At 36.9% G+C, this 26,163-nt stretch overlaps 1 protein-coding gene across 2 annotated transcripts in view; it reads right to left on the reverse strand.

The window, feature by feature from the left end:
• Positions 1-1,112: 1,112 nt before the first annotated feature.
• The window catches only part of LOC117396976 (noelin), a 28,956-nt gene continuing 3,905 nt past the window's right edge, over positions 1,113-26,163 (reverse strand). Inside the window, exons 1-6 of one of the 2 annotated variants that reach the window (XM_059005464.1) lie at positions 18,315-18,869; positions 14,015-14,164; positions 12,381-12,536; positions 9,048-9,267; positions 4,357-4,463; positions 1,113-2,654 (exon numbers count right to left, since the gene is read on the reverse strand). In XM_059005464.1, coding sequence (XP_058861447.1) covers positions 1,980-2,654; positions 4,357-4,463; positions 9,048-9,267; positions 12,381-12,536; positions 14,015-14,164; positions 18,315-18,461 — 1,455 coding nt within the window. In that variant the 5' untranslated portion in view covers positions 18,462-18,869 and the 3' untranslated portion in view covers positions 1,113-1,979. Of the gene's footprint in view, positions 2,655-4,356; positions 4,464-9,047; positions 9,268-12,380; positions 12,537-14,014; positions 14,165-18,314; positions 18,870-26,163 lie in introns of those variants that run through there. The other variant, XM_034909207.2, reaches the window with a different exon arrangement.

A 26,163-nucleotide genomic window follows, 5' to 3' on the forward strand; every position in this document is an offset into this window, starting at 1 on the left:
GAAAACTCATTTTATACTATTAGTGGTTGGTTTCACAGAGCCTGATTCACACTAATCTTGTTGGACCACCTCATTCTATCTTAAACTAGTCCAAAATTAGTGCTAATTAGTGCTAATCTGTGAAACCAGCTGTATAATTATTTGATACCTCTCTGAAAATGTATTTGTATGAGTCAAAATATGACCCAGTGATAGCACTGTTGTTCAGTCCATACCCTATGCAACTGTGGATAGAACATGATTGACTAGGCTGGATAAAGTTACCCAAGAACGTTATCCTTACACTATCAGTGCACTAGAGCAGACATTTTGGAAAGAGCTTTGAAACAGACACACCTGCCCCGAACCTCGGAAACTGTCTGTGCACTAGAGCAGACATTTTGAAAAGAGCTTTGAAACAGACATAGCTGCCCTGAACCTTGGAAACTGTCTGCTGCTGCCTTCCCCCGCAGTACGAAGCCTTGATGTACTTCTTGACAGCAACCTCTCCTTTGATGCCCACATCTCCTCTGTTCTCCTCTGGTCAAATCTTCCTTCTACCATCTTCGAAACATCTCCAAAGTCCGTCCCTACCTTTCCCTCCTGGATGTGGAGATACTTTGTCATGCATTTGTCTCCTCTCGACTTGACTACTGCAACTACTCGACTCTTTGGTGCGTGATGCTCCCACCGCCGCTCGCTTAAATCAGCTCTCAAGACCCACCGGTTCTCTCTTGCTTTCCATGCTCTTTAAGCCTGATATCTGCTATTTGCTACTGTGTTGCTGCTACTGTTTCATGTATTATGCTACTATCATGTATTATGCATTTTTTTTTGTTAGTTTTTTTTTAATGTAAAGCATGTATTATGCATTTCCCTGTATTTAAAGTATCATGGAATTTCTTGTTACTGCAGCTTGTAAAGCTCTTTGTGATGGTGGTCCACTATAAAATAAAATAGAAATTGATTGATTGATTGATATAAAGTGTAAAAGATTGTCAGGATGTTAACGATGAAAAGAAAAATTACAGGTACGTTATTTAAACAGTTGTAGCAACACGTGGAGACGTATAAATTACTCTTTAAGTACCACTGATTCATAACTTTTAATTTCAAAGGGACGCAGGCACATATTTATGGAACCAAAACTTTCATTTATTAATACAAACTACCTCATCGCAGATACAATACATATTCATGTAAGCTGAACAGACCAAGTTGCCACCAGGTATCTCTGCTAAAGAACATTAAATAACATCCTTCCAGAAAGAATCCAGAAAGTCGAAACATTGTCTCGTTAATACATTATTTGATAAGTTCTCGCGTGACATTTTTCACTAGACAGGAAAGATATAAGCTAGATTATTTTGCCACAGTCTGACCTAACAAAGACATACAACACAGTTATAGCAACACTAACAGCAATGTGATATAAGAACATAAAAAGCAAACAAAAAGACAAAACAAAAAGTTAGTCTTGCAAGATATGGACTAGCACCCCCCCCCCCCTTTTTTCTTTTTACATGTTTTACTTTTACAGCATCAGATAGTAAAGAACATCCAGTAAAGCTGACCATGGTGTTATAAAATCCTCATGCAAAATTAATGAAGAAACCAAGAGTTTAAGTAAAGTTTCACACACGCAAAAAAAAATATAAAATACTTATAACAAGGTGTTTCCAACAGTCATTGCCTTCATTTCTTTAGTTGGTGGGCTTTAATTGCTACGTCTTAAATATATACGTCTTGTTTTCCTCTAAGTGCAGTTCCAGCTGCGTCCCATCTTGATAACATGAGTCTCAAGTCCGATGATGGGCGTGTGATGATGCACAATGCACAGGAAAAGTAGAGGTACTGCTTCAGAAACACAGTTCTTTATTTCTTTTAAAAAAAGGTATGACCTTTTTGACAGCTGTCTTAAGCTATGTTTTTAAACTCCTTCATAGCGTTTCCCCTACATGAAGCAATGCGCTATATATAGAAGAAGGTCTTTGGATGGACTACAACTCATCAGACCTGATGACATGGAACAGGGTAACATTATAGAGCACCTGGTGTCCGTTGTTCCATGCATACAGTGCCCTGTCCTTGGGATTGTAGTCCAGCATAGAGATATGGGAGTACTTGTTTTGGAAAGGGATATCAATGTATTCGTAGGTGGAGGTGTTGGTTTGGAAGGCATAGTAGACCTTGGTTCCTCCTGAGTAGCCATTGGTGACATAGAGGGTGCCACAGATCATAAAGGCCTCTCCAGCGCTCCGTTTGGGGTGGTTTGTTGCCCAGCTCTGCAGGACCTGAAGGGTGTTGGGGTCTAGCTTGCTAATGACGATGTTCCCGGCATTCTGGTTTGTGGCATAGACTGCCCACAGGCCCCCCTCATCCACCATGAGATCGATGTCCGAGTGGCCGCCCCAGGCATAGTGGTACATGTTGTTGTAGCCAGCGTAGTCCAGGGTGCGTGTCTTGCTGATAGACGAGGTCTTGAAGTCGAACTTGATGATGATGTGGCTTTGGAACTTGTTGAAGTAGATGGAGCCGTTGTAGACCACCTGGCCAGTGCCAGACCAAGGGTGGGGGAGGCGGTGGGAGGTGAAGTTGTCCGTGTTCATGAAGTCAGCTATGGACTTGTACTCCCGCACAAAACGGTTGTTGTGGTAGCCATCCATGTACCAAACCTGCATTGAAAACAAAAATACAATAATCACGGTGTCTGGCGTTTGAATAAACAAACAAGGTACACCCATTCATTCTTTCAGCAGGAGTATATTGTACAGGAGGCTGTGTGGTCCAGTGGTTAAAGAAAAGGGCTTGTAACCAGGAGGTCCCTGATTCAAATCCCACCTCAGCCACTGACTCATTGTGTGACCCTGAGCAAGTCACTTAACCTCCTTGTGCTCCGTCTTTTGGGTGAGACGTAATTGTAAGTGACTCTGCAGCTGATGCATAGTTCACTTACCCTAGTCTCTGTAAGTCGCCTTGGATAAAGGCGTCTGCTAAATAAATAAATAAATAAACAGGAGTTCACACAAGGTTATCACCCAGTTGCCTGCCTTTCCTAGTGTTAATATTCAGTCATAACTCATTGTATCCCCCTCTTCTGCCCTTGCTGCTACCCCCTGATTTATTGAGAGCCCTTTAAGCAAATGGTCTATTGACCAGGCAATAGCTACACTTCCATACAGATTTAATGCACATGTGAACAGTATTATCCATCATTTTTAATGTAACATTATTACATCCTCAAAAATGCAAAAAAAACACGCTTTTACCTATTTGGCGTATTATGAAAACCACATGAAGCTCATAACTACACACCTATTCACCGTGCCCCATAGAAAATGATAACAATTACAACCATCAACAGACTTTTTAGAACAAGACATTGCAATGATAACACAGTTATCTCAACATACAACTAGCGCTTCTTTCCTTGTGGTTTTTGGTTGTAATTGATCTGCGGTTGATGAAGGCTGAATCCCCTTTGGTAATGAATAATGCATTTGTGGCACAATTTTAATAAATTATACAATTTCTTGGATGCCTACCCCCCCCACCCCCCATTGCTTCGGTTTCAGCTAGAGATGGGTTTCTTCACAATTTTTAGCAGTGCCTTTCAAAGATGTTGTATGCATGCTAATGAGTTTGATATCTTTAGAATTCTACTCAGGGAATTATTATTTTTTTCTTCTTCATATGAATCAAATCCAATTAAAACCTCTTGTAGTTGTAGAAAATACAGCTTTAAAAAAAAAAATCCCCTATACAAACTATATGCACAGTGTATACATTACCAGTGCAGTGACATGAGGGTTCTACTTTTGAGATGACAAGTTTAAATTATTGAATGCCATTACTGAATGCCAAAATACCTAGTCTTATGTTTTGCCGCCATAACCTTTCCCTTCAAATAAAACAATCCTAAAGGACTTCGATCTAGAGTATTAGCAATTGCATGTGTCCCAGCAGATATTAGACTTTCAATCAATTTTAATGGGTAAATATTGAAAGCTCTTTACACATGCTGGAGAAAAGCCACACCATATTTATTATAGTTTTTTTTGCATATTAATGCAGCCTTTATTGCAATTTCCACATCCCTTAATCTGTAATATGCTGAAAAGCAGGATTAACCACCTAGTCACTACAGCTTTTGATATGATGATTAATATGGCACTTTGCTCTTTGTTTGCTGGTAAAACACAACATTTATCCTCATAACACTAGACTCCACCACAAAATGAAGCTATACGAGAACTAATGTGTCTAATAAGGTCATTCAGGGTTTCGAAGTGTGCTTGAGCAGAACCAATGGTACATTACAAAGTACAAGCATGTTGCAAAAACATTTCCATTATTTTTATTAGCAACAAGACTTACCCGGTTATCGCCTTCTGGAGCCAGGGGGTCAGTCATCCACGATCCAAACCTTGATCCAGATGCTTTTATTGTAACAGGGTCGCTTATTCCTGTCAATTTGCCGCAAGCTGCAAGTGTGGAACAAAGTTTGGTAGTGTCCTTGCAAATACATCTTAATGATATTGACACACCTATCTTTGTATCTATATCTATAACCATCTAACTGCATCTATCTGTCAATAAGGTACATGAAAAAACATCAAACATTAATGAATCATCATAGAATGCTTATATATATATATATATATATATATATATATATATATATATATATATATATATATATATATAGCTTGTTATATATTGTTTGATCAATTATTACGCCATTCATTTAAAATATATTATATGTTTTGCACTATGCCATGCCATCATAAAGTTTGCTCATTTACTGTATTTAGTAATTATCATTAGATGTCCTGGTATTTATTAATTTTATCAATGAAGATTCAGTTTGTTGCTTGATGTCAATTTGAAATACAAAGTTAAAGTTAAAATACATATAATACTGTATAGCATTGTCAGTGTTATTGGAAAGAAATGTTCTTTTTTTTCAATGCAGGAGACATGCTGTGAGTAGCATTGGGGACTTGCAATTCAGCCTTGGATCATTGCAGAAAACAATCTGAACACTGCTCACACTTGTCAAGACAGATACCCAGATTTAGCAAGTGTTCAACACAGCTGTTCCGGAGGTGTTCATGCAGAACTAGTAGACAGCGTTTGGAATGCATGTTTGGCCACACCAGGGCTAATCAGGGAGCTATCCATTTCTGTAACAGGGGCTTGCTAAGTGACAGCCTCCTACCAATTCTAATCTTTCTCCTCACTTCACTAGTACATGTCAGAACATGAAGACTAAAGTCAAAACTCTACTTAGATCACCTTTTTAAAGAAGCATTTAAAAAGTTTCAGTATCGATACATTCTAGTTTCAAATAAAACAAATCCATCCCATTTAGGTTGTTACAGTTTACCTTTGATTAGAAATATTTAAACAAAGGTACAATATTAACAGATTTTTTTTTTATCTTAGATATGTTATCCACCTCCCACAACCTTTACTTGTTTCCAAAACGGGCTGCTATTCCTTTGAGTTCTGTCCTCATCTCTCTTTTTATTACGCCTGCATCTGTTGTTTCAAGCTAATATTCAAAGCGTTGTTGTCTTTACATTTGGAATGCCAAATAGACTTTGGGTGATTCATAATCTCTTTCAAGCTCTCGCTTCTCTTAGCAGCGGAGTCATTTCATCTCCTGCAGTTCTCCCTGCTATCGAAACTTTACAGAAAAGCACAAACCAACAATGTGACTGTGTGTTCTTTGACTTTATGGATTAGGATGAAATAGCTTGCAAAATGCAATAATGAAACTGAGTAGGAAGTGGCCAATGGTATTATTAGGGCACCAACTGCATCGAATTCTTTTGTGTAGTTGTGGAACCCCCCCCCCCCAGATCTCTCTAAATTGTCATTAAAAATGAATTCTGAATGGGTGACTGGCTTCCCCAATCTCCCTTTTATAAACACAGCAATTCAATTATTCTTTTTGTGTCTTGCTCATTGATGCAGAATGAGTTACTGTATGGTGCTGCTTCTGATGCTGTATTGTGTGGACCCACATGTGGGTTGCAATGGAATGAAATCATTCTGTGTGCGGTCGTCTGCTGGAGCGAAGTAACTTGCATCACCTCCTAATTTTCTGGCAGCACCAGAAGAAAATTATTTTAGGAGGCGTGTGTGGGTGTATGGGCTTTGCTAGAATAAAACAATCAAAACGCCTATTTGAGCCAAACAGTATTATTTGGTTATGTTTTTGAAATTCCTGAAAATAGGCGCCAGCTTATTTCACAAAACATTTTTCGCTGGACTTCAGGTGGATGTGTTACATGTGAACAATAACAACGAGTTAACAGACTCTGTGAATGCAGTGCTATCCTCTATCCTTGTCATAAATGTTGGTTAACGAAGAAACCACTTTATCTGTAATATTTTTAAAGGGAGTTCCAAAGTCTTAAGAAATCTGTCTCTGTTCTTTCATAACCAAAATATTGAGACTAACATCTCAAATATCTCTTGATTAGCATTTGATTTATAAGGTAAATGTATTTGAATGATGACATTCAGACTTTTGTGAAAGGTAATCAATTCACTAGGTAGACATGTAAACCCTGCTCTTGTTCATTATTGATTGGTTTCTTAAGCTGTAGATTCACAGTCATCTGTCATGGCCAATGGGGGAGATGGGGGGGGGGGGTCTTTTTATTTAAGAATCCTTGATTAGCACCAAGAAAATATAAAGAAAAAAACACAAAAGAGATAAAATAAATAAAATTAAGAGAAAATACTACACTAGTAAAGTGAACTGGAGAAGGCAAGAGCTATTATTATTATTATTATTATTTATTTATTTATTTATTTATTTATTTATTTATTTATTTATTTTTTATTTTTTTTGGTAAAGTGACAATATTTTGTTAGTGCCAAAAGGAATGGCTGCCAGTAACTGTGCTAAATTGTGAAAGATGAACCAATCAAATCCATTAACTCTCAGGGGGAGGTGTCGTGAACCAATCAAGATCATTAAAGCCTCTCCCCAAAGGAAAACATGCCAGCCAGCATGTTAGCCACAAGCCAAGAGGTGAAATTAAAGTGCTGCATTTTCATACAATCTGCTGCTTGCATTCAGGGCTTGTTTGTATGCTCACCAATTACTTATATTGACTCAGAACTGATACCAAGGTAAGTCTTAATTAATATCCCAAAGGGACGAGTGACAGAATGCATGCTGATGAAAGAAAATAAACAGAAAAAAATGATTATGGAAAAGTAACAATGATGAATTCAATTGTTCAGCTCAGTAGAAATTATTTTACACCTCTAAACACATAAATTATTGTTTTATTTGTCACTCGAATAAGCTTTTAAGAGGCTTATCGAGGCAATTTGTTAAATGGTGTCTGCTTAAAAACAGTCAAACAAGTGTTTCCAAATGAACAGAATGCTTTTACGGATTAACTGCAGATTTATATTTAAAGTTCACAGAAGACAGACATGTAGCCTGAAAGATGATCGCTCCAGACTGAGAATCATATGAGGCTCAACAATAGCATAGATGACTGCGCATCTAGTCAAGGCCTACGCACTGTATAGTGGATGACAATTATATAACATACCATAAGTGGCTCATGCAGTATAGAGATTATTCAAAGCAGTTTCCTTAAACCGCATCTCACTTTTAGATTTGATTTTTAGAGCATCCCTATCTGTATAATGTCCAGTAGTGTGTCTGTGTATACTGTATGCAAAGTATTATATATGGTACCAACTGAAAAAAAATGTTCTGTTGAAATCCAATGATATAGTGATCTGTTAAGGGTTTATTTCACACATTCAGTATTCAAATGAGCCTTACTTCAACTCTTAATCATACAGACTGACCAGAGTTTTTAAAGTGTTGCCATGCAAGCTAGCTAATTGCATTTAGTATCCTATTGTGGTCTTCAGTATATATAGTATAATGTAATTATTCCCTCTATTGGCAGGTATTAACCCACCAGCATCAGACAAGTTAATACATGTCTAAAGTACACAGGTAACGGTTTGCCAGCCTGCGAGGTTAATAGGCATTTGTCCTGTCACTGTTCTTTCAAAATCTGTCCTTGCAGGTCCCTAGACACATTGATAAACTACCTCAACTACGACATCTCATTTTCTAGAGGCCGATGCATTTATGATAAGCAATCGCTCGCGTGTTGGAATGCCGAGCTGTCCATGTCAAACCAGCGGCAATGTTAAAATGCTCTTTCTGCGTTTCAATTACGGTTTATTTTAGACTGTTTCGATAACAGGAAAAGCCAATAAAAACAGAAACTTTCTCAGATATATGAACCCTTGAAAGATGAGAATGGCATTTGAATTTACTTCTGTATTATCAATTCTAATTTTAAGAGTGCCTGTAACTCTATTGTATATGCACTTGGATAAATCCAAAAGGGACAGGATATTGATCTGAGGTTTCAAAAGGCAGGACTTGGTCTTTATTTTATTTGCAATCACTCCTCTGGGTGTCCTAGTCATTGGCTGAGGGGACAGCCTGCCCGTTAATTACATCTTTAAGGGAGTCAGATTTCTCAGTCTGGCTCCTTACAAAATTACAGACAAGCTCATTTTTCTCTGTACATCTTTAGAGGCATTGGAAAGCAAGGGCCATTTCTTAAGTCAGAGCTCTGCTATAGGTATGCAAGGGGGGAAAAAATGTACATTATGGTTGATACAGGGGATTTTTTTTTTGTATAGCAGAATGTTATGAATACATTTACTTTGATTTTCATTTAGCAAACAGTGCCACTGGTTGCCAAGTTTTGTAACTGCACTTTCTTTAACTGGGATTTTAACTTGGCAAACAGCGCCACCAGGTGGTCACATGTCTAATCTATGTCAGTTTTTTCAGTTAGTTTTTTTGTATTGTGCAGATGTTGTGTGAGCCTTGAATGTGTGGGATTGTTGTTAAAAACCTATAGCTACCCAGCATGCCAAGCTAACAACATTAAATGTAAGGGAGGGGTCAGGGGGTGTGGGGCTGTCTTCTTGACCAGGGCTAACCGCAAACTGACCACTCACCCTTTGAGCAGTCAGTGTTTTTTTTCTGAGCCTACCTAATTTTTGCATGCATGCACGGAGCCTTTCTTCAAGATTTGACACTCTGTTCTGAAGTTCCTCGTAGTCATAGGCGCCAATCTCCTCCTGGAGTTCGTTAAGAACTGACGTCAGATTCTGGACTTCCTCTTTAAACTGCATTACCAATTTTGCATCGGCTTTGTACTCCTCCAACACTGGTATCAAAGGCCTAAGTTCCTCCATTTTCGTTTTTATTGCCTGAAAGGTTAAAATAAGCTGGGTTCAGTGCCATGCATGCAAAAATCTACAACACCCTGTCTTGCTCCCTGCCTCTCTGACTCCCTAAGGTGAATGCACTGTGTGCCTATCACTATCAAAATCATTAAGCCCAGATGTTGTATTATATAAAATATACATATAGCAAGCAGTATCAAACAGTCTTCAGTACACCAAAAACAATTGGGAAAGGTCTTTATTTATCATGTTTTAAAATGCAACATCTTAGGGTACATGCTTCAGATAACATACAACAAAGTTTTTTTTTTTTTGTTTGTTTGTTTTTTTTCTTTCATAATCAAATATGCATTGACATAAAAAAAAATTAAAAAAATTAAAAAAAGAGGTCAAACTATTCATGGAATGCTTCTACAATTACATGCAGGAAGTTCTCATCACTGGTCAGGTTCCTTAGTTTTAAAGGTGCTAATTTGAAATAAACTGCATGGTGCAAAAACTCTGAGGCCCAGTTCATGGTTACAATGGATTGACCTGCATCTTCAGTCACTGCAGCTTTGATAAAATTTCTTAAAGTTAGCCCTGTAAGCAAGAAAATGAGATACTGTTGAGGAGCTAGCTCACTAACCTATCTAATAAACATCACATTCAGCAATGGGTAACATGTCAGTGCATTCCCAAATGCACATCATTTCACATTATATCATAGCAGCGGGATTAAATCAGCAAGTGTGAGATATATAACATGCAAACACATTCAGATCATAATAATAATATACAATGCTGTGTAGAGATGTGCAGAAAACCAGGGGTGTTTGTTATACCCGTGTTCAAAGTGTGGTCATGTATCCATGTACAGACAAACACTGGCATATTTTGTTGAAAAAAAAGAAGACAGTATTGGCCATATTTTTCAGCATCTTTAGAAAAATTATGATTTTCACCATCCTTTGTGAAAAGGAGAATTCAACTTTTGCATTTTGCCGTAAAAGATTAAACTCCAGTTCTAGTGATTACCTTGTACTCTTTCCCGTTTTTTTGACAGACAAAATGTTGACTTAAAAATGTTAGGTATTTACCTTCAAAAATATATTGTTTTTAATATATTACTTTAATTGGAATGAAAACATTAAAAAATGGTATTCTGTTTGCAATTTTAGACACAATCTATTCATCATTTAGATACTAAGGACTGTTCAGAAGCTGGATGGTTCAGATTTTAATATTTCAAACCATGTATGTTGTAAACTAAATCAGCTTTGATGCTGTAAACTGTATTCTGTACTCAAATAATGACCTCAGTCTCTGTAGATGGATAAAGGCAACACAAAAAACTGAAAACCTAATGATGTTTTTGTTTTCTTTTGTGGGGTCTGGTGCCACCACTGCGAAAAAGCATTGACATTCTCTTTAAAAATAGCAGTGCAATTACAATATTTAGCCGCCAAGTAGCACTTTGTGCTTTAAAAATGTAAGCAATATCCATGTTTTTGCACATCTCTATGCTTTGTATTAGTCATTTTACAGTCTAAAAGATTAGTATTTTTTTAAATATGCAATTACAATTCAGTATACAAAGAAATACAAAATATGTCATCTGCATTAAGTAAAACATTTCTTTTTTTTTTTACAAGGGGGTGGGGGGGGGGAGGGCAAGTGTAGACCTATGCTGATACTACACTTTTCAAAAATACTCCCATTCAGAAATATAAATCAGCAAGCTACTGACTGTAGCTTTAACATGCTTTCTAAGCAAACAGCTCTTAGGAGCTCCAGGGGAACGGGACATCGCAGAAGTCTTACCTTCTGTGCAGAACTACATAATGGTCTTACCACGTGACTTTCATGCCCAGCACAACCCTTTCCCCCTTTGAGAATACTCCCTCATAAAGAGCTTCCCACTAGGAATAATGACCTTTTCACTAATGCATGGCTGCAAAGAGCAGCCTTGGAAAATAGGACACAAAGTCGTATTTACTCTCTACATGTCAATCCCATGTGAATATGCAATGTCCTGCTGCCAATATAACTATGTGTCCTCTCCTGTGGCTCTTCTGGTCCATTTGAACATGGACCTTGTTTGTGCCAGGCCGTTTAAGACTGTTCAATTAATTTCAATCTTTGGGTTAACTTCATGCATGAATTAACACCTCACAATCCTCTGATGGGTGTATGAATGCATGCCTTATGCATGTGATCAATATAATTTGTTACAAAGTAACATTGAATGAATGCGGGTAATTAAATCCACATGAATTAACAGGGCTGAATTCAAAATGAATTACTTCAGAACTCAGAGGAAGTGCACAAGATATGCAGGTGTTATTCCTGTGGTATTCAGTCGGAATTCATTATGAATTTGCGGCAAAGTGTTACTGATTTAATTCTATAGCTTACTATTGTATGTGTTTGTATTGGTATTATTTTGATCAGTTGCTGTCTATCTGATAAACAACTGCATATGGTACAAAAATGTGACAAGTTTAATTCGACAGCTAGCTGAAATGTATTTTCTATAGTTAGATACCTGCAGACTGTAACTACAGTTTGAAATGACTTTCACTGAGTGATAACCAAGGCTTTAAAATCCATTTCTTATCGATTACCACTGTTGCTACTATCGCTATGTTGAATATATTTAAGGTATTTGCTTTATTTTTTTTCTTGGTGTTTTTTGTACCTAACTGCATTAGGTGCTATACCAGCTCAGCTACACATGGTCTAATTGCAGCCAGCCCACTAGAAAGAACCTTTCAAGGAGCCAGGAATCTGTATTCTTTTAAATTATAGTGTTGTATTGTAATAACGAAATTGAAGTATTGAAAAAAAAATCAGAATAATGATCAGACTAATAATAAGGAAAGAAACATGATTATAAAGCCTTGGTTATTGATTTGTTTATAACATTATAATTGCATCTATAGCACACGCAAACTATGGTCTAAATACTTTGACTTTGGTTCATTTTTGGGGAGATCAAGTAGGTAAAGGGTTGCTGAAGACAGATGAACAGGAGTAGCTCACGACACCAGCTCATGTACACTGGCTTGTTCAGCTGGCGTTTTGGGGGAAATGGGTACTGACGGAACTCAGAATTGGTTTACAGTATTAAGAAGATTTTAGATCACTTCTCTCACCTTATATTGTCTAGCCAGTTGCTGCTTGTGGTTTTCCTCCACCTGCTTAAACCTGGATTCTAAACCTCGCATCTGGGTCTCCATCTTCTCTACGTACTGTAGATCCCTCTGGGTCCGTCGGTCTAGGACCTCGATGGACTGTGTCATGTTTTGCACCTGAAAAGAAAGAACATAATGTGTGAGTTAGTAACATACAGTACATCCCTGACTGTGTCTTAAATACAAAATGAAAGCTATCAGCATGACTTTAATCCACTGTATGTATGAGTTCGCCATACATACAGTGCCTCATTGGAAATGAATAACACTAAACTAAACTAAACTAAACTAAACTAAACATTGTTTTCAGGATAACACCAACAAAAGAAAACATTTACCATTTTCCTCTAAATTTTAATATAGTTGTTCTTTTTCATTTGAAGTTAAAATGCACCATTTTTTCAAAATATATATTGTATACATATTTAAGAAGTTCAGTAGTTTATGAACCTATAAAATATCGGATATGTAGCATTTTTCTGGGATAAACAGGCAATTCCGTTTTGTTTTGCTTTGCTGAGCTGAGCAGGAGCATGCCTGTTTACTGAGTGGCAAGAAAACTTCAAAAGGCAAACGAAACTCCCTTTAGGGAATGTAAACGAACTGGAATGTCAACACCATACATTCTGGTACAGTACAGTGCAATGATGTATAAACCATGGAAGAATATAGTAAACACTCACCAAGGAATTTTATTGTAGTATAAAGCTGAAAATCTGTGTCGGACTGCAGCTTTAAAAGCAATGCAAAAGTACTCTAGCCCAGAACGCAGCATGCTTGTGGGAAATCATTGGTGCAAGTGGATCAATATTGTGAAAGATAATTTTTTAACAATAGGTGGCTAAGGCCAAAGAAGAAACTATTTTGGACTGGCACTTAAGCTGCTGATATTTCATTGCACTAAAACACTCAGCATGCTTTCCCATTGCCAATTATGTTCATAAACCTTTCAGCAAAACATTTCTGGGAACATATCATACTGAGCTGGCTATCAGGACTGCATTGTAAATGCTGTTAGTATTTGATGATTGGATTTTACAGTTTTAACAAAATGGTTAGTTAACAAGTATGCTAATTCAAAGGTATGAACACACTTTTAGTTTAGGTACAATTATACATACAATGCAAATCTAGATGTATCTTCGCTGTACTCAGTTTTTTTGATACAGTGAGAGTGGAAATAGACCTAGGATATAAATCATTGGCGTAAATACATTTGGCTACTAGTGACAAAAAAAGAGATAAAAATACAATATTTGACATTATATTATAATGTTTTGTTCATCCCTGAAAAAACTTCACATGAAAAATGGCTTTAATTTATGAAGGACACAACAATCCTGTGGTTTAAAATCTTGCATTGGAAGCAAGCAATATGGTATAATTTCAGCTGTTCAGAGACAGACTTTCAGTCATCTATGCAGTGCAACAAATATACAAGAATATTTTCTATCAGTGTTCTGTATGGTGTAAACGTTTCAGTATGTGTGATCAAGCTTCAAACTTCTGGGAAAAACAAATGAGGTAATTTGCAAAGGGAGCTATGAAGTGAATCCCTCTCTCCCTAGAGGAAGGTGTGGCGTTGGCTTGATTACTTTTTCCAGAAGCTGTCTCAGCTGCTTGGTCCTGGCATCACGTGAACACATCGCCTGCTGGGGCGCCACCACTGTGCAGATACATCTGCCCTCGCTGTCCTGGGCTGAGCTGTACACCTGCCAGGACTCCTCTGGATTAGCTGGCAACACCTAGTGGCAAGTGGCACAGAGAAGGAGGGGACGTGAGAGAGGATGGTGGTGCCAGGAGATGGGGGCAAAGCATGGCGTGCAAAAAGGATTGCAAAGATGAGAGGAAAACAAAAATGAAAAGCAAACAAACAGGCAAATGCAAAATGTGAGCGAAAGGATGAGTGATGAAGGGACAAAGAAGAGACAAACAATTATTATTTAAAAACGAATCAACAAGGAATTAGACAATTTTTTAAGTCGTGATGTTTGTATTACATCACATTTTGTTTGTGTCTTAAAGTAGTGCATTGCCAAACCTTAGTTTAGATGTAAACTGCAATCATTTCTAAATACACTTAAATAACTTGCATGAGACGATCATGTATGATTACGTGAAGAACCATCTGGGGGTTTGTACCGACCCATATGGTCACATTGACCTGATACTACTACGACTACTACGACTACTACTAATAACAATAATAATAATAATAATAATAATAATAATAATAATAATAATAATAATAATAATAATAATGTCTTCTTGAATTAAGACTTCGGTATCTAAAAATAACCTTCATAAATTCAAGACCTGCCATTGTGAACCCACTAAACAGCTTCTCAGAATTCAAAGCAAAAATAATATTGACTATCACTTATAAAATATTCATGACACAATATACTATAACTATAACTAACTACAGTATATGTACAGCTGGCATGCCAGTGCTGTAAATCACCGAATTGTCCTATTGTCCCACCAGTGTGCGTGCATATAAAATCACAATAGATTTTTTCACCTGTGATCAATCAGTATGATCCATTTCCATAATTTGGTTATGGCTCTGAGCCACTCAGGGCTTAAATTAAAAAGGTGGACGTGGTTTGAATACTGGGGTGAAGTTGTAAAGCTCAGAAATAAATCATATTGTAGGAATCTAACGCAGCTGTAAATTATATACAGTACAGGATGAAGAACTATAAGACATTTTAAATGTGTTTCTGTCATCCTCTTTATCAGAACCGTGTTAAAAAAACATTCAATATAGAAAATATGAGCATCTTCCAATTCATTGATACATTCAAATGCTCAAAGATACCATTCATCTCAGCAAACATTTTCACAGCAGTGCAAACAGTACTCCAGGGAGGCTTGCTGTGTATCCTGTGCTTGCTTTTTCATTCAATTGTTATGGCAAATAGATCTTTTCAGGGTCTAAAAAAAATGCTAATTCAAAAGTATTCATACCCTGACAAGGAAAATTAAATTAATAGCTAGTTGAGGCACCTTTAGCAATAATAACCTCTTTTAAATGATTAGGATATTTGTCTATGAGCTTTTGGCATGATTCTTTATTCTTTAGTGATTTTTGACCATTTTTCAACACAAAATTGTTCCAGTTCATTCCAATTCCGAGGACTTCTCTTGTGCACAGCCTTCTCCAATTCATACCAAAGATTCTCAATTGGATTTAGATCGGGACTTTGACTAGGCCATTCCAGAACCTTCATTTTATTCTTCTTTAACCATTCTGAAGTAGATTTTGATGTGGGCTTTGGATCGTTGTTGTGTTGGAACGTCCAGTTGCGCTTTAAACCAAGTTTTGTAGTGGAAGGTTTCAGATGATTGGCCAATATCATTTGGTATTATATGGAATCCATTTGACCATGTATTGGAACTACATTTCCTGTGCTATTAGAGGAAAAACAGCCCCATTGAAGGATATTACCACCTCCATGCTTGACATCAGGTATGGTGTTCTTTTTTTGAACGCCTCACTAGACTTTCTCCAAACGTAACGACTATCAGCGTGACCAAATAGCTCGATTTTTGTTTCATCGCTCCACAAAACCTTTGACCAGAACTCCTATCCATCATTAAAATGCCATTTTGCAAACTTTAAGCGATTGTCCTTGTGACGTTTTCCAAAGCTTTTTCTTTGGCCTGCGACCATTGAGACCTTCACCATGCAATACTCGACCTGTGGTTGAAATGGAAACCCCAGTCCCAATTGCAGCCAATTCACGTTGAATATCTTTGGCAGTCAATCTCAGATTGTTATTAACCTTCTTCATAATTCTTCTACTTGTTCTTGGTGAAAGAACCTTCGTTCTTCCAGACTGAGGGAGCGTTGTGACAGTACCATGAGTCTTGTACTTCTTGATAATAGAAACAATAGTTGAAATTGGGATACTCAAATGCTTGGAAATCTTCTTGTATCCTTTTTCAGCTTTATGACAATGAATAATTTCCTGCCTAAGGTCTTAACATTAATGTTAGGTACTTTGTTTTTCTTATTTGTATCTTTAATTGAGTGAGAATGCTTGCTTCCAAGTAGGCCCTGCAAACTGTGACTGTTTTTGGAGGTACAGTAATTTGAACGTGATAAATACTCTACATCGAGGAAGACATACAGTACCTAAGCATCTTAATATGTAGTCATGTGGGATTTTTAAAGGCCATATTAAACAGGATCCTTTTCTTCTGAACCTAGTTTGCAGGCAACTGTGAGAAAACTTGCAAGTCACATGTCTTTTCATAAGAGCTTTGGCTCAGTAATACCCCATTACATGGTTTTGTTTTGTGGTATTGTAAAAGTGCAGAAATCCACAGAGAAATACATAAGTATACGGAATGGGAAATGCAAGCCCTGAAGGATATATGGTTCCAGGCAGCTACACTCGCTTGTGCTCTTCTTGGGAGCTATTCTTTTCAGAAGGGATTTGGGTGAGTTCTGCAGAGGATTGAGTACTTTGATAGTTCTCCATCATAATGGAAAATCAATATTGATGACTGAGTCCATATAAGGAATTACAAAGCATCCACTCAACCTTGTAGTTGGCTCACATTAAATTCCGTCAGTGTTTTTTTTTTCTTCCAAATGTAACATAACTAGGAAATTCCTGAACATCAGAAAAGCGGGGTCAATTCCTTGGATCAGAGAGTTTAAGGGGGATGTTAAGGTTTACAAGCGTTTTTACAAGTTTATTTCTAAATCATGGCATCATGGGGGTGATTAGAATTATATAGTACAAGTATATTACTATTCATTTCTTTAAAAGCCAGCGCTATAATTAAACAACCACTGTAAGTCAAATAAGAACTGTAATAAATGCAGGAATAAACACTTGTCATTTTTTGTTAGCTGTACATTTATATTTATTTATGGTGTTTACTGAACTATCTATTTGTATTTGTATGTTATATTTATTTGCAATGTCCATTCTATCACATTGCTTCTGATTTAGTGTAAAACAATATTGTTAAAATGACTGACCACAACTATTTTGAGATTACATTCATATACAGTGGAATGAGTCACTGCAAACCTACAACAGCAACAATGAAGGATTGTACGACCCGCCGCACCTGCTTGTGAATGAAGTGCGCTGTTTAGTCCCGTCGTGTTCATTGCAAATGTAAGTAACTTTGAATACCCGAGTAGCTTGGCTTATCTAATTAAAAAGCTTATAACAATGTATCATTAGTATTATTAATATATAATAAAGGACACTGCGTCTTTAAATCTGGCAAACTCCAGATTGGAAGCTTAACGTGCCCTTGTTCTGCCTTTCTCAGAACGCAATCAATCTTTATGACTGGGTGCCCTTTCCGTGCCCTTCTTACAAGTACCGCTTCAGTTTGGAGGGCTATACAGCCTGAAACTGCAGCAAAGCCCGATCCACGTTCTCGGGGAGTCCAAATGACAGATGACTGAACAAAACCATTCTGAAACCCAATCCAGGTGCACCTGCGCGGAGATTGCAGCGCTCTGTCTTGTTTTAAAGGGCCAGCGTTTTAAACAAAGATCTCAAAAACCATCCAGTCAACAGAATATAATCAACGTAATCATGAATTTTTTTTATCTCACTCTTTGGGGGAAAAAACAGATATAACATTATATTGTATGTAACATACTATTAAACTGAAACAATGTGATGATATGCATCCATTTACATAGATATCAACTGCTTGTAGTAGACTTTTTTGTCGATAAATTTAGCACCACTGTTAATATTGCTACAAACAATAGGCGTTCTATGCAGTTTTATACATTAGTACGCAACGTACCATTCGACTATACACATGCACACACAAACGCAAAATAACATTTGAATCTGTCAAACCGTTCCACAAAAGAAGGGTAAAATGAACCCGTGTTTAACTTACTCCCGTGCTCCTGTCTAAGTTTCCCGTCGTTGCCGTCAGCTTGGTGGTATTGAGCCCAACCAGGGATGGTAGGGTCTGCGACATCCAGTTGGTGATCATAGCCATAGTGCTAAGCACAACCCCAATTTTGAGTAAAGGCACCGACATCTCTGCTTTCTGGCTCTCACAAAAACCTTCATTCTAAACATTCGAGAGAAGAATACTTTTGGCGACCCATGATGCTTGCAAACGCTTGGTGCAACACCAGTGCCCCTGGCATGGACGATCTCGCTTTGGACATCGTTAACAAATTAATCGAAGGAGCCTTTTTTTTTTGCAAGGGAGCCAAAGAAGCCCGACAATGCTGCCGTGTGAGAGAGAGCCTTCTTGAGGTACGCTGCGAGGCTGCCCTGCAATAATAGATGGAGGAAATACAATCTGTTGTACGTTTCCCTCCACTGAATTAAAGCTAGCCTTTTTTTTCTTTTGAAACGAACCCCTTGATCTGACCCTGCCTCTTATGCAGTTGAGAATGTGTGAAAGTGACTACAGGCAGTTGGGAATGGATAAGGGGGAGGTGGTACTAAGGATCTATGTAACAGCGCGATGTGATGTCAGGTTCGCTTTTCTTACGAGAACGACCTTTTGTTGCCACTAGGGAGTTTCCGCCCGGGCTTGTTACATTGGGTTTTATTGCCGAGGGATATTCCTCTGTGCAATTACAAAGAGCAGGTAAGGTTGTTGTTCTTGATTGGATGCTGACCGCCTAATTATGTCAGGTGACACTTTGTACCACAAATGCATCCTGAGCCGAACAATGGAAAGCAATATTATTTTATATAGCTCCATTATGCTTCTTATGTATGGATTTATTATTTTACGTTGGGTTTATCTGTCTGCTACATGTACCCATATTGATTATAATTGTGGATAAGATCGCACTGTGTTTATTCATCTCATAGCACATTGAGATCATTCGGTATCCTATTTGTTGCCTACAATAATTACACGTTTACAATTGTAAACATATTTACATCGTTTTCATATACTACACATGATCCCTATATAAATGACAACAGTTCATTTTATAGTAACATATTTCTATAGTTAAATAACACGAGCATGAGTAGTAGTGCTTAGTTTTCATTTAATATCCACCTGGGATCTGTGAAATTACAAAAGTACAAAAAATAACAATCTATTTTTTTTTTCACAATTTCATTGGCCACTGTGATCCCAAATGAACTATTTATTATGGTCCTATATGCAAATAAATAAATACATAAATACATATTTACGAGCAATTTTAAAGCTGACAGGTAATATATGCCCAGTACTATGCCATGGTTTTTGTGATGTCCTTTTCATTACACCACAAAAAACGAGAGACGTTTCTGCAGTGGCTGCGCTTCTATTATGCAATGATGTTAACATAGTTTGTAAAATATGGAGTCTATCGCCCCCTTGTAGTTCGATAAGGTATTACGTTATTATTATTGTTAATATTTTATTTCTTAGCAGACTCCCTTATCCAGAGCGACTTACAATTGTTACAAGATATGTTACAAGAAGTGGTGCCCCCAATCGTAATCCTTCTTACTGTGCTATTATATTTATATTTGTATTCATTTAGTAGTACTAAAGATCTATGCTTGAAGTGGGAAAGAACACCGATCATTCCGTGACCTATTTCTAAGAAGAAAACAAAAAACAATATATTCGACATAATGAACATATCCACTAAAGTGTTACATAAGGGCGTCTGCTAATAAATAAATAAATAAATAAATAAATAAATAAATAATAATAATAATAATAATAATAATAATAATAATAATAATAATGAGTAATGGTAAGAAAGGCTTTTTTTCGTTTTCTAACTCGTTTTCGAGCACAATCACAGTTGGGGAGGCTGCTATTACATTTTCCCAAAGGCGTGTGTATTATTCCAGTTTTATAAATAAAGTGTATTTGCAGACGAAAGGAATAAGGATACGAATGCACAGCAATCATTTTATTGCCACTGTTTGCCAATAGGCTCTACAGTAACTGTCTCTGTCCAGCGGCTAGGGTGCTGAAACTAAACCATTAACATACCGGTACTGTACGTCCATGTGAGTTGCCTGAAGTGCCGTTTAATAGAATACTCTATTAATCTAAAACACAAATAAAAACGACACTGTGTGTATAAATATCAGGATATTTTTAGAAACAAACAAAGAAATCACGTCCGTTTACACGGTGCCAAACGCACAGCAGGCTAAAGGACTGACAGATGGTGCACCGTGTGTACAGGTTACAGCTTGAGAGTAACTGTACCCGCAACGCCTTCCCGACCCACGTGCAACTTCGACACCCACTGATCACCCAGCATCCTCCCTAATAAAAAAGAACACCAATGAACTTTGCGCACGAGTTCATGCTCAATCCAGTAGGATTGTTTCTTGAACCAATCCCCATGAAGTAACGGGAGTCTTTGAATTCAGCCTAAGTCATATACGTGACATGTTTATATATAGCTTGACAACAAAACTAAGATAACTTAGCAATTGGTAGGAACCAACCACTACTACAGCTACCATCTGAACACGGGCAGAATCTAAATCACATTACGTATATAATTTTGACTTATTGCTAGTAAAAACACCAATTGGATGTGTTCAGTTGTATACGTTATGGGTCTACAGAACAGAATGAATCGCTACTGTATGCTTTTCAATCGTACAAACGTTGTTGACAGTAATTGAATGAGTCACTTGTTTGGATTTCATTCCCATCCAATAGACTGTACATATAAATGAACTCACAATGTAAAGCCCCTTTCACAATGGCACTCCTGCCCTTCAATACATCTCAACCCTGATAATATAATCTAATGTAGATCTAGCTGCCACCAAAAGTAGGTCAGTGGAAATATTCTCATTAGGCTTTATACAATCTACAGTATCGCTATTTATATGTACTCGTCAGCTTACCACATTCCTTTGACGACACATGCTATACACAGCTCTCTCCTTCGCTGAGCACTTACTGTCTATTCTTTCAGTTCTTGACATAAAATGTGTTTTTACAGTGCTTCAAATCCCCGTAGTATGGGCAATTCACTTTTCAGTCAGTTTTAAGTGGTTTTGTTTGACCTGTTCTTAACTATATACTATGTATATTATGGAAATGAATGTAATACTTAGACAATAACATACAAGTCCAACCAATACAGTATATAACCCTAAAGCCCACAGACTTGACCGTCTCTCTGGAATGGTACTATCATGCATAGAATCATTATGCATGTTTGTGTTTGTTCTTCACTGACAGCTACTATTTATAGGCGTACTAACCTCTCTGAGATAAAATGGCATTCTAATAATAGTTCTACTACCAGGCAGTTCCAGTAATATGTTTTAGAAAGTGCATGTTTCGCGGCTAAAAGCAATTTTAGCTGTCAAGTGGATGTTACTTTAAATTGCTGATTTTGCCCAACCGACCGTTTAAGACTAAACACCATACCACTATTCACGTTCCCACTGACAATGATATACATTTCACGGGCAAGTTTCAAATCTCTGTTACCAATGAATAGAACATTCAATCTTGCTACAATGTCTCCTCTGTTCACACCATCTCTCTTTTAAATATTGATAGCTGCTTCCTGTCTCTCTGAACTCATTAATGGTTTTGCCCACGTGGAGTAGCACTATTTTGTTGTCCTTGTTTTTTTTCTTTTTCGAATGGTTTCCCTCAATGTTACTTGAATCCGTTTGGAGCTTTAACTTTTAAATGGACCTCCTGTCCAGGCCAATTAAAACTAAATCTTTCAACTGTGCATTGCTGCCACAACAACCCACTTGAGGGACATTTTTATTCAAGTTCAGACAGACAGACACACATCTATGATTTAAAACTTCCCTAGATGAATTTAAGGTAGCTTATCATTTTTTATCTAACGGTTACTTTGCACACGTCACCAGCCAAATATTGCAACAGCACTCAGAATCCACTAGAGGGAGCCATGATACACAATGCTGCCATCTAGTGAGTGCTGAGGGCAGAACAATGGGGACCTTTATGTACAACATGTATATTACACGGTAGGGTTCATTGTGAAGGTAAAGAGTCAGAAAATAATGTACAGGATTGTATGCAAAAGGCATGAACAAGCATTAAAATGTGTCCAAAACCATTACAAAAAATCACTGGATAAAGCATATTTGTTTTCACATTTGTAGGTCAAGTGCAAAGTTATTTTCTTTAAATGGCAACAGTACCTCGAAAACAATTCATATACATTACTCTAGTATTTCCAAATTTTTTTTCCAAGAATTGGATCAAATTGTTTTGGGGTTTTCCTTATGACAGAATACTACCCGTATGAGAACAAAAGCATACCACAAAACACGCTACCAGTACTTCAGACTTCAGACATACCACAAAAGTACTACACAAATAATGTTGTTGTAGCAAACATTTACATTTTACCAGCCACTGATTTGTAGAAGACAACATTTTCAGAGTGTATAAATAAATAGCATCTAGGATGTTGCTCAGATCAGATGTAGAGTGCTTATTTCTGGAATCCGTGTTCAGTTAGTAGATTAGTGTCAGTGTTTGGAAATGGGACCACCTGCCATTGACTCACAGATCTCACAGTTGGGAAGCCAGCTTTTTAATATCTTACTCCAGTGTTGTGCCAGTATTAGCAGAATGCTGTTTGCAATGCAATAGGAGACAGTGACAACAGCAGTGAAATGATCTGAATGAAGGTATGGTTGCGATTAAAAGGTTGAGTCTGTTTAAGGGTCTACTGAGAGTCGTCTGCTCAGCACAAAATGACCCTGGTGGTCTTATTTCAGAAACAGATACATAGCAGCTCTGTTGTGAAGGCACTGTTTCAGCTCATACAGACGGGTGGGAGTAGCCTATACCCAGCACGACTCAGTTTACAGACTACCGATCCCAGTGGAACCAGACCAGAGATAAATAATGCACTTTAAACAGGAGAAGCCAGGAGAAGGGAAATGTTTTAGACAGGCAGCAGACTAGACAGGGTTATGTTCTGAAACATTAAAGAACTACAATACGTCAAGTACTTTAGATTTTGTCATCTCGCTATTTAAAAAGAGTATTTTCTCTTTAAAATTTGAAAACCAAGGGTCCAGGAATATTCTGATTGTTTTAAAAGAAACTACTACTGGGGAAGCTTATATCTTCTTCCCATACTAATGCAGTCTTATATTTTGTGCATATATATACCGTATATATAATTATTAAGTTAAGACCTGTACTTACTCCCACTTTTCTAAAAGTGATTATGTATATACTGGATATATATATATATATATATATATATATATATATATATATATATATATATATATATATATATATACCAGACTAGGTTAACGAAAGCTCTGATTACATGACATACACATGAGATCTATGCAATGAATCAAAGTACATTACAGGTATGAATTCCACATCTATAAACTTTTTCACACCTTTCCCAATCAATGTGTTGGTGCAAGGGAAGCTTAAATAGAATTCAAATAAACCTGATGGACTCTGTATTTTAGTATGGAGCACTGCATTATTCAGCCGTTGTTTTGCAGAAAGTTAAAGGCAGGAAGAGAATAATCAATATTTGATGAACTTTGGATTTTAGTATCTCAGAACAGCAGATTGTGTTGTTTTTACAGAGCGCTCAAGGCCCTGTCAGAAAGACCCTGCTAAGTCAGGCACGCATTATATGCAGCTGGTCAAAAACAAATGTAGTGTAATTGCATTAAGTACCAAATCCATTGCAACCTCAAAACAAATATACAGTACATTGAAACATGTGTGAGTTATTACAGTTTTTTGGCCACTCCTTAAAAATAAAATAAAAAACAGAAACCATAACTATGAATAATTTGAGTAATTCTGCTCCAATGTTGCAGCTGCACACTTCCTTGAGCCAGGCAGAACAATCAGACTCCAATTATACTTCAAATATACATCAATACAACTACAGTATGATAGGACCAGCCAGGTCCATGCTCTCATCCTTAGCACATAAGAAGCTGATTTTCAAATAAAATCATTGCTTTTTTGTTTTCTATCAGTACCTACATTTCATCCTTCATATTTTCTAGGTTTCCTCCAGTGAGTAAATCTGCATTAGTATGTTTAAATCTGAAATAGTGGCTTATTAAGCCAGCCCTAATACCCAAAGGTAGTGAATGGACCAGTTTATTTGTTTAGTTTCAGTGAGAGTTAGGCCCAATTAAAGTGTGAAAGCATATTGACTAGTACTTCCATTTCCTTTACACAGTAATGAATGTCCTTATATAATTCCCCCAGTAAAACCTTTGTCTTTTAATATGATCCCCGTGGAATAAAAGAGACACGGTTAATACATTCTACTGCTGGAATGCAGACAGACATGGATGTTGAAGGTTTAAATACTCTAACTTTAATTAGTTGAAAAGAATGTTACGGCACTGTATTAAAATACCGAAATAGCTTGCAAACCAATTGAGAGAAATCTGGAGAATATAAATGTGTTTTATTCAGCCAACAGCCGGAGGCAGGGAGTACTCACTTTATAAGGACAGCAGTTGTTTTTTGTGAAGTTTTGTTTGGTAACTCAGGCAAACACGAACAATGGTCAAGGTTTGTTTGATAATTCATATATTTGTCTCTGGCTAAATAAACACCCCAAAGGAATGTCTGGGTCATGCTCTCAATGTCACACATTCAGAGCAATGACTTTTATGCTAACAATTGCCCTCAGTCTGGATAGGTCATCATATGTAAAATCTAGCTGTAATGAAGACTTGAAATGCCATGAATATCATAATACACAACTAGTCCTTGAAGTGCCCTTACCTCTCACACCCTAACTAACATTATACACAACAGTTGGTTAAAAATGTAACATTCTTGCTTCAATTACAACATTTGTTCCAAGAAAATATAAACAACTACGATAGGACCCAGGGGAACTTGAAAAGATGAAGAAAGAAATCAAAATGTGTTTTAATTCATTTCAAAAGGTGGTAAGAGATATGGATAGATATGCGCACACACACACACACACACACACACACACACACACACACACACACATATATATACAGTATATTAATAAGTGGGTCTCTGACTGTCTATTACATTAATTTGTTAAACTGTCAGGGTTGATTTCACTAATCTTTAACACTAACCTTTTTCCATTGCAAGCAGGGTTCGTGAAACCAGTCGACCATCAATAAAATAAATAAACCCCACTGTTTAGATCTATATATATATATCATCATAGTATCATAGTTCTAGGGTTTCTGACCGAAAGTCGAGTAATTTATAAACTGTAACTCACTGAAGAGGCCCATCTGTTATTTTTTATAATACATGGATACCCTTTTGATGCTAATATTAAAGAAGACGAGGTTCAGCAGTACAGTTTGTTTCTTTAAACGTGGTGTTTCAGTGCTGTACAGATGTTCTATGTCATTATCTGTTTCTCCAGTTTCTCCGAGATACGAATGTACCAGCTTTAGATCTTTCTCTTTTTAACGTATTCTCATTTTGTTGATCATTAATGAACATTTATGTACTGTGGGTGTTGTCGAGTGATTGAAAACGAGACATTTTGTGTTTGAATTGAAAGTGATGGTCTCGAGGAGTCAAATGGGTCAAAGTTCAAGTATATTTTCCTCTAGAGGAATTATCACTTTTTGATGTCACTAGTGTGGTATTATGCCTTTTTTAGAATGGCTAGCCTTCATCCATGTATATATATATATATATAGTATATATACAGTATATATATATATATATATATATATATATATATAGTATATATACAGTATATATATATATATATATATATATATAT

This window comes from Acipenser ruthenus, chromosome 31 (genome assembly GCF_902713425.1).
Source record: "Acipenser ruthenus chromosome 31, fAciRut3.2 maternal haplotype, whole genome shotgun sequence".
Lineage (NCBI taxonomy): Eukaryota > Metazoa > Chordata > Actinopteri > Acipenseriformes > Acipenseridae > Acipenser > Acipenser ruthenus.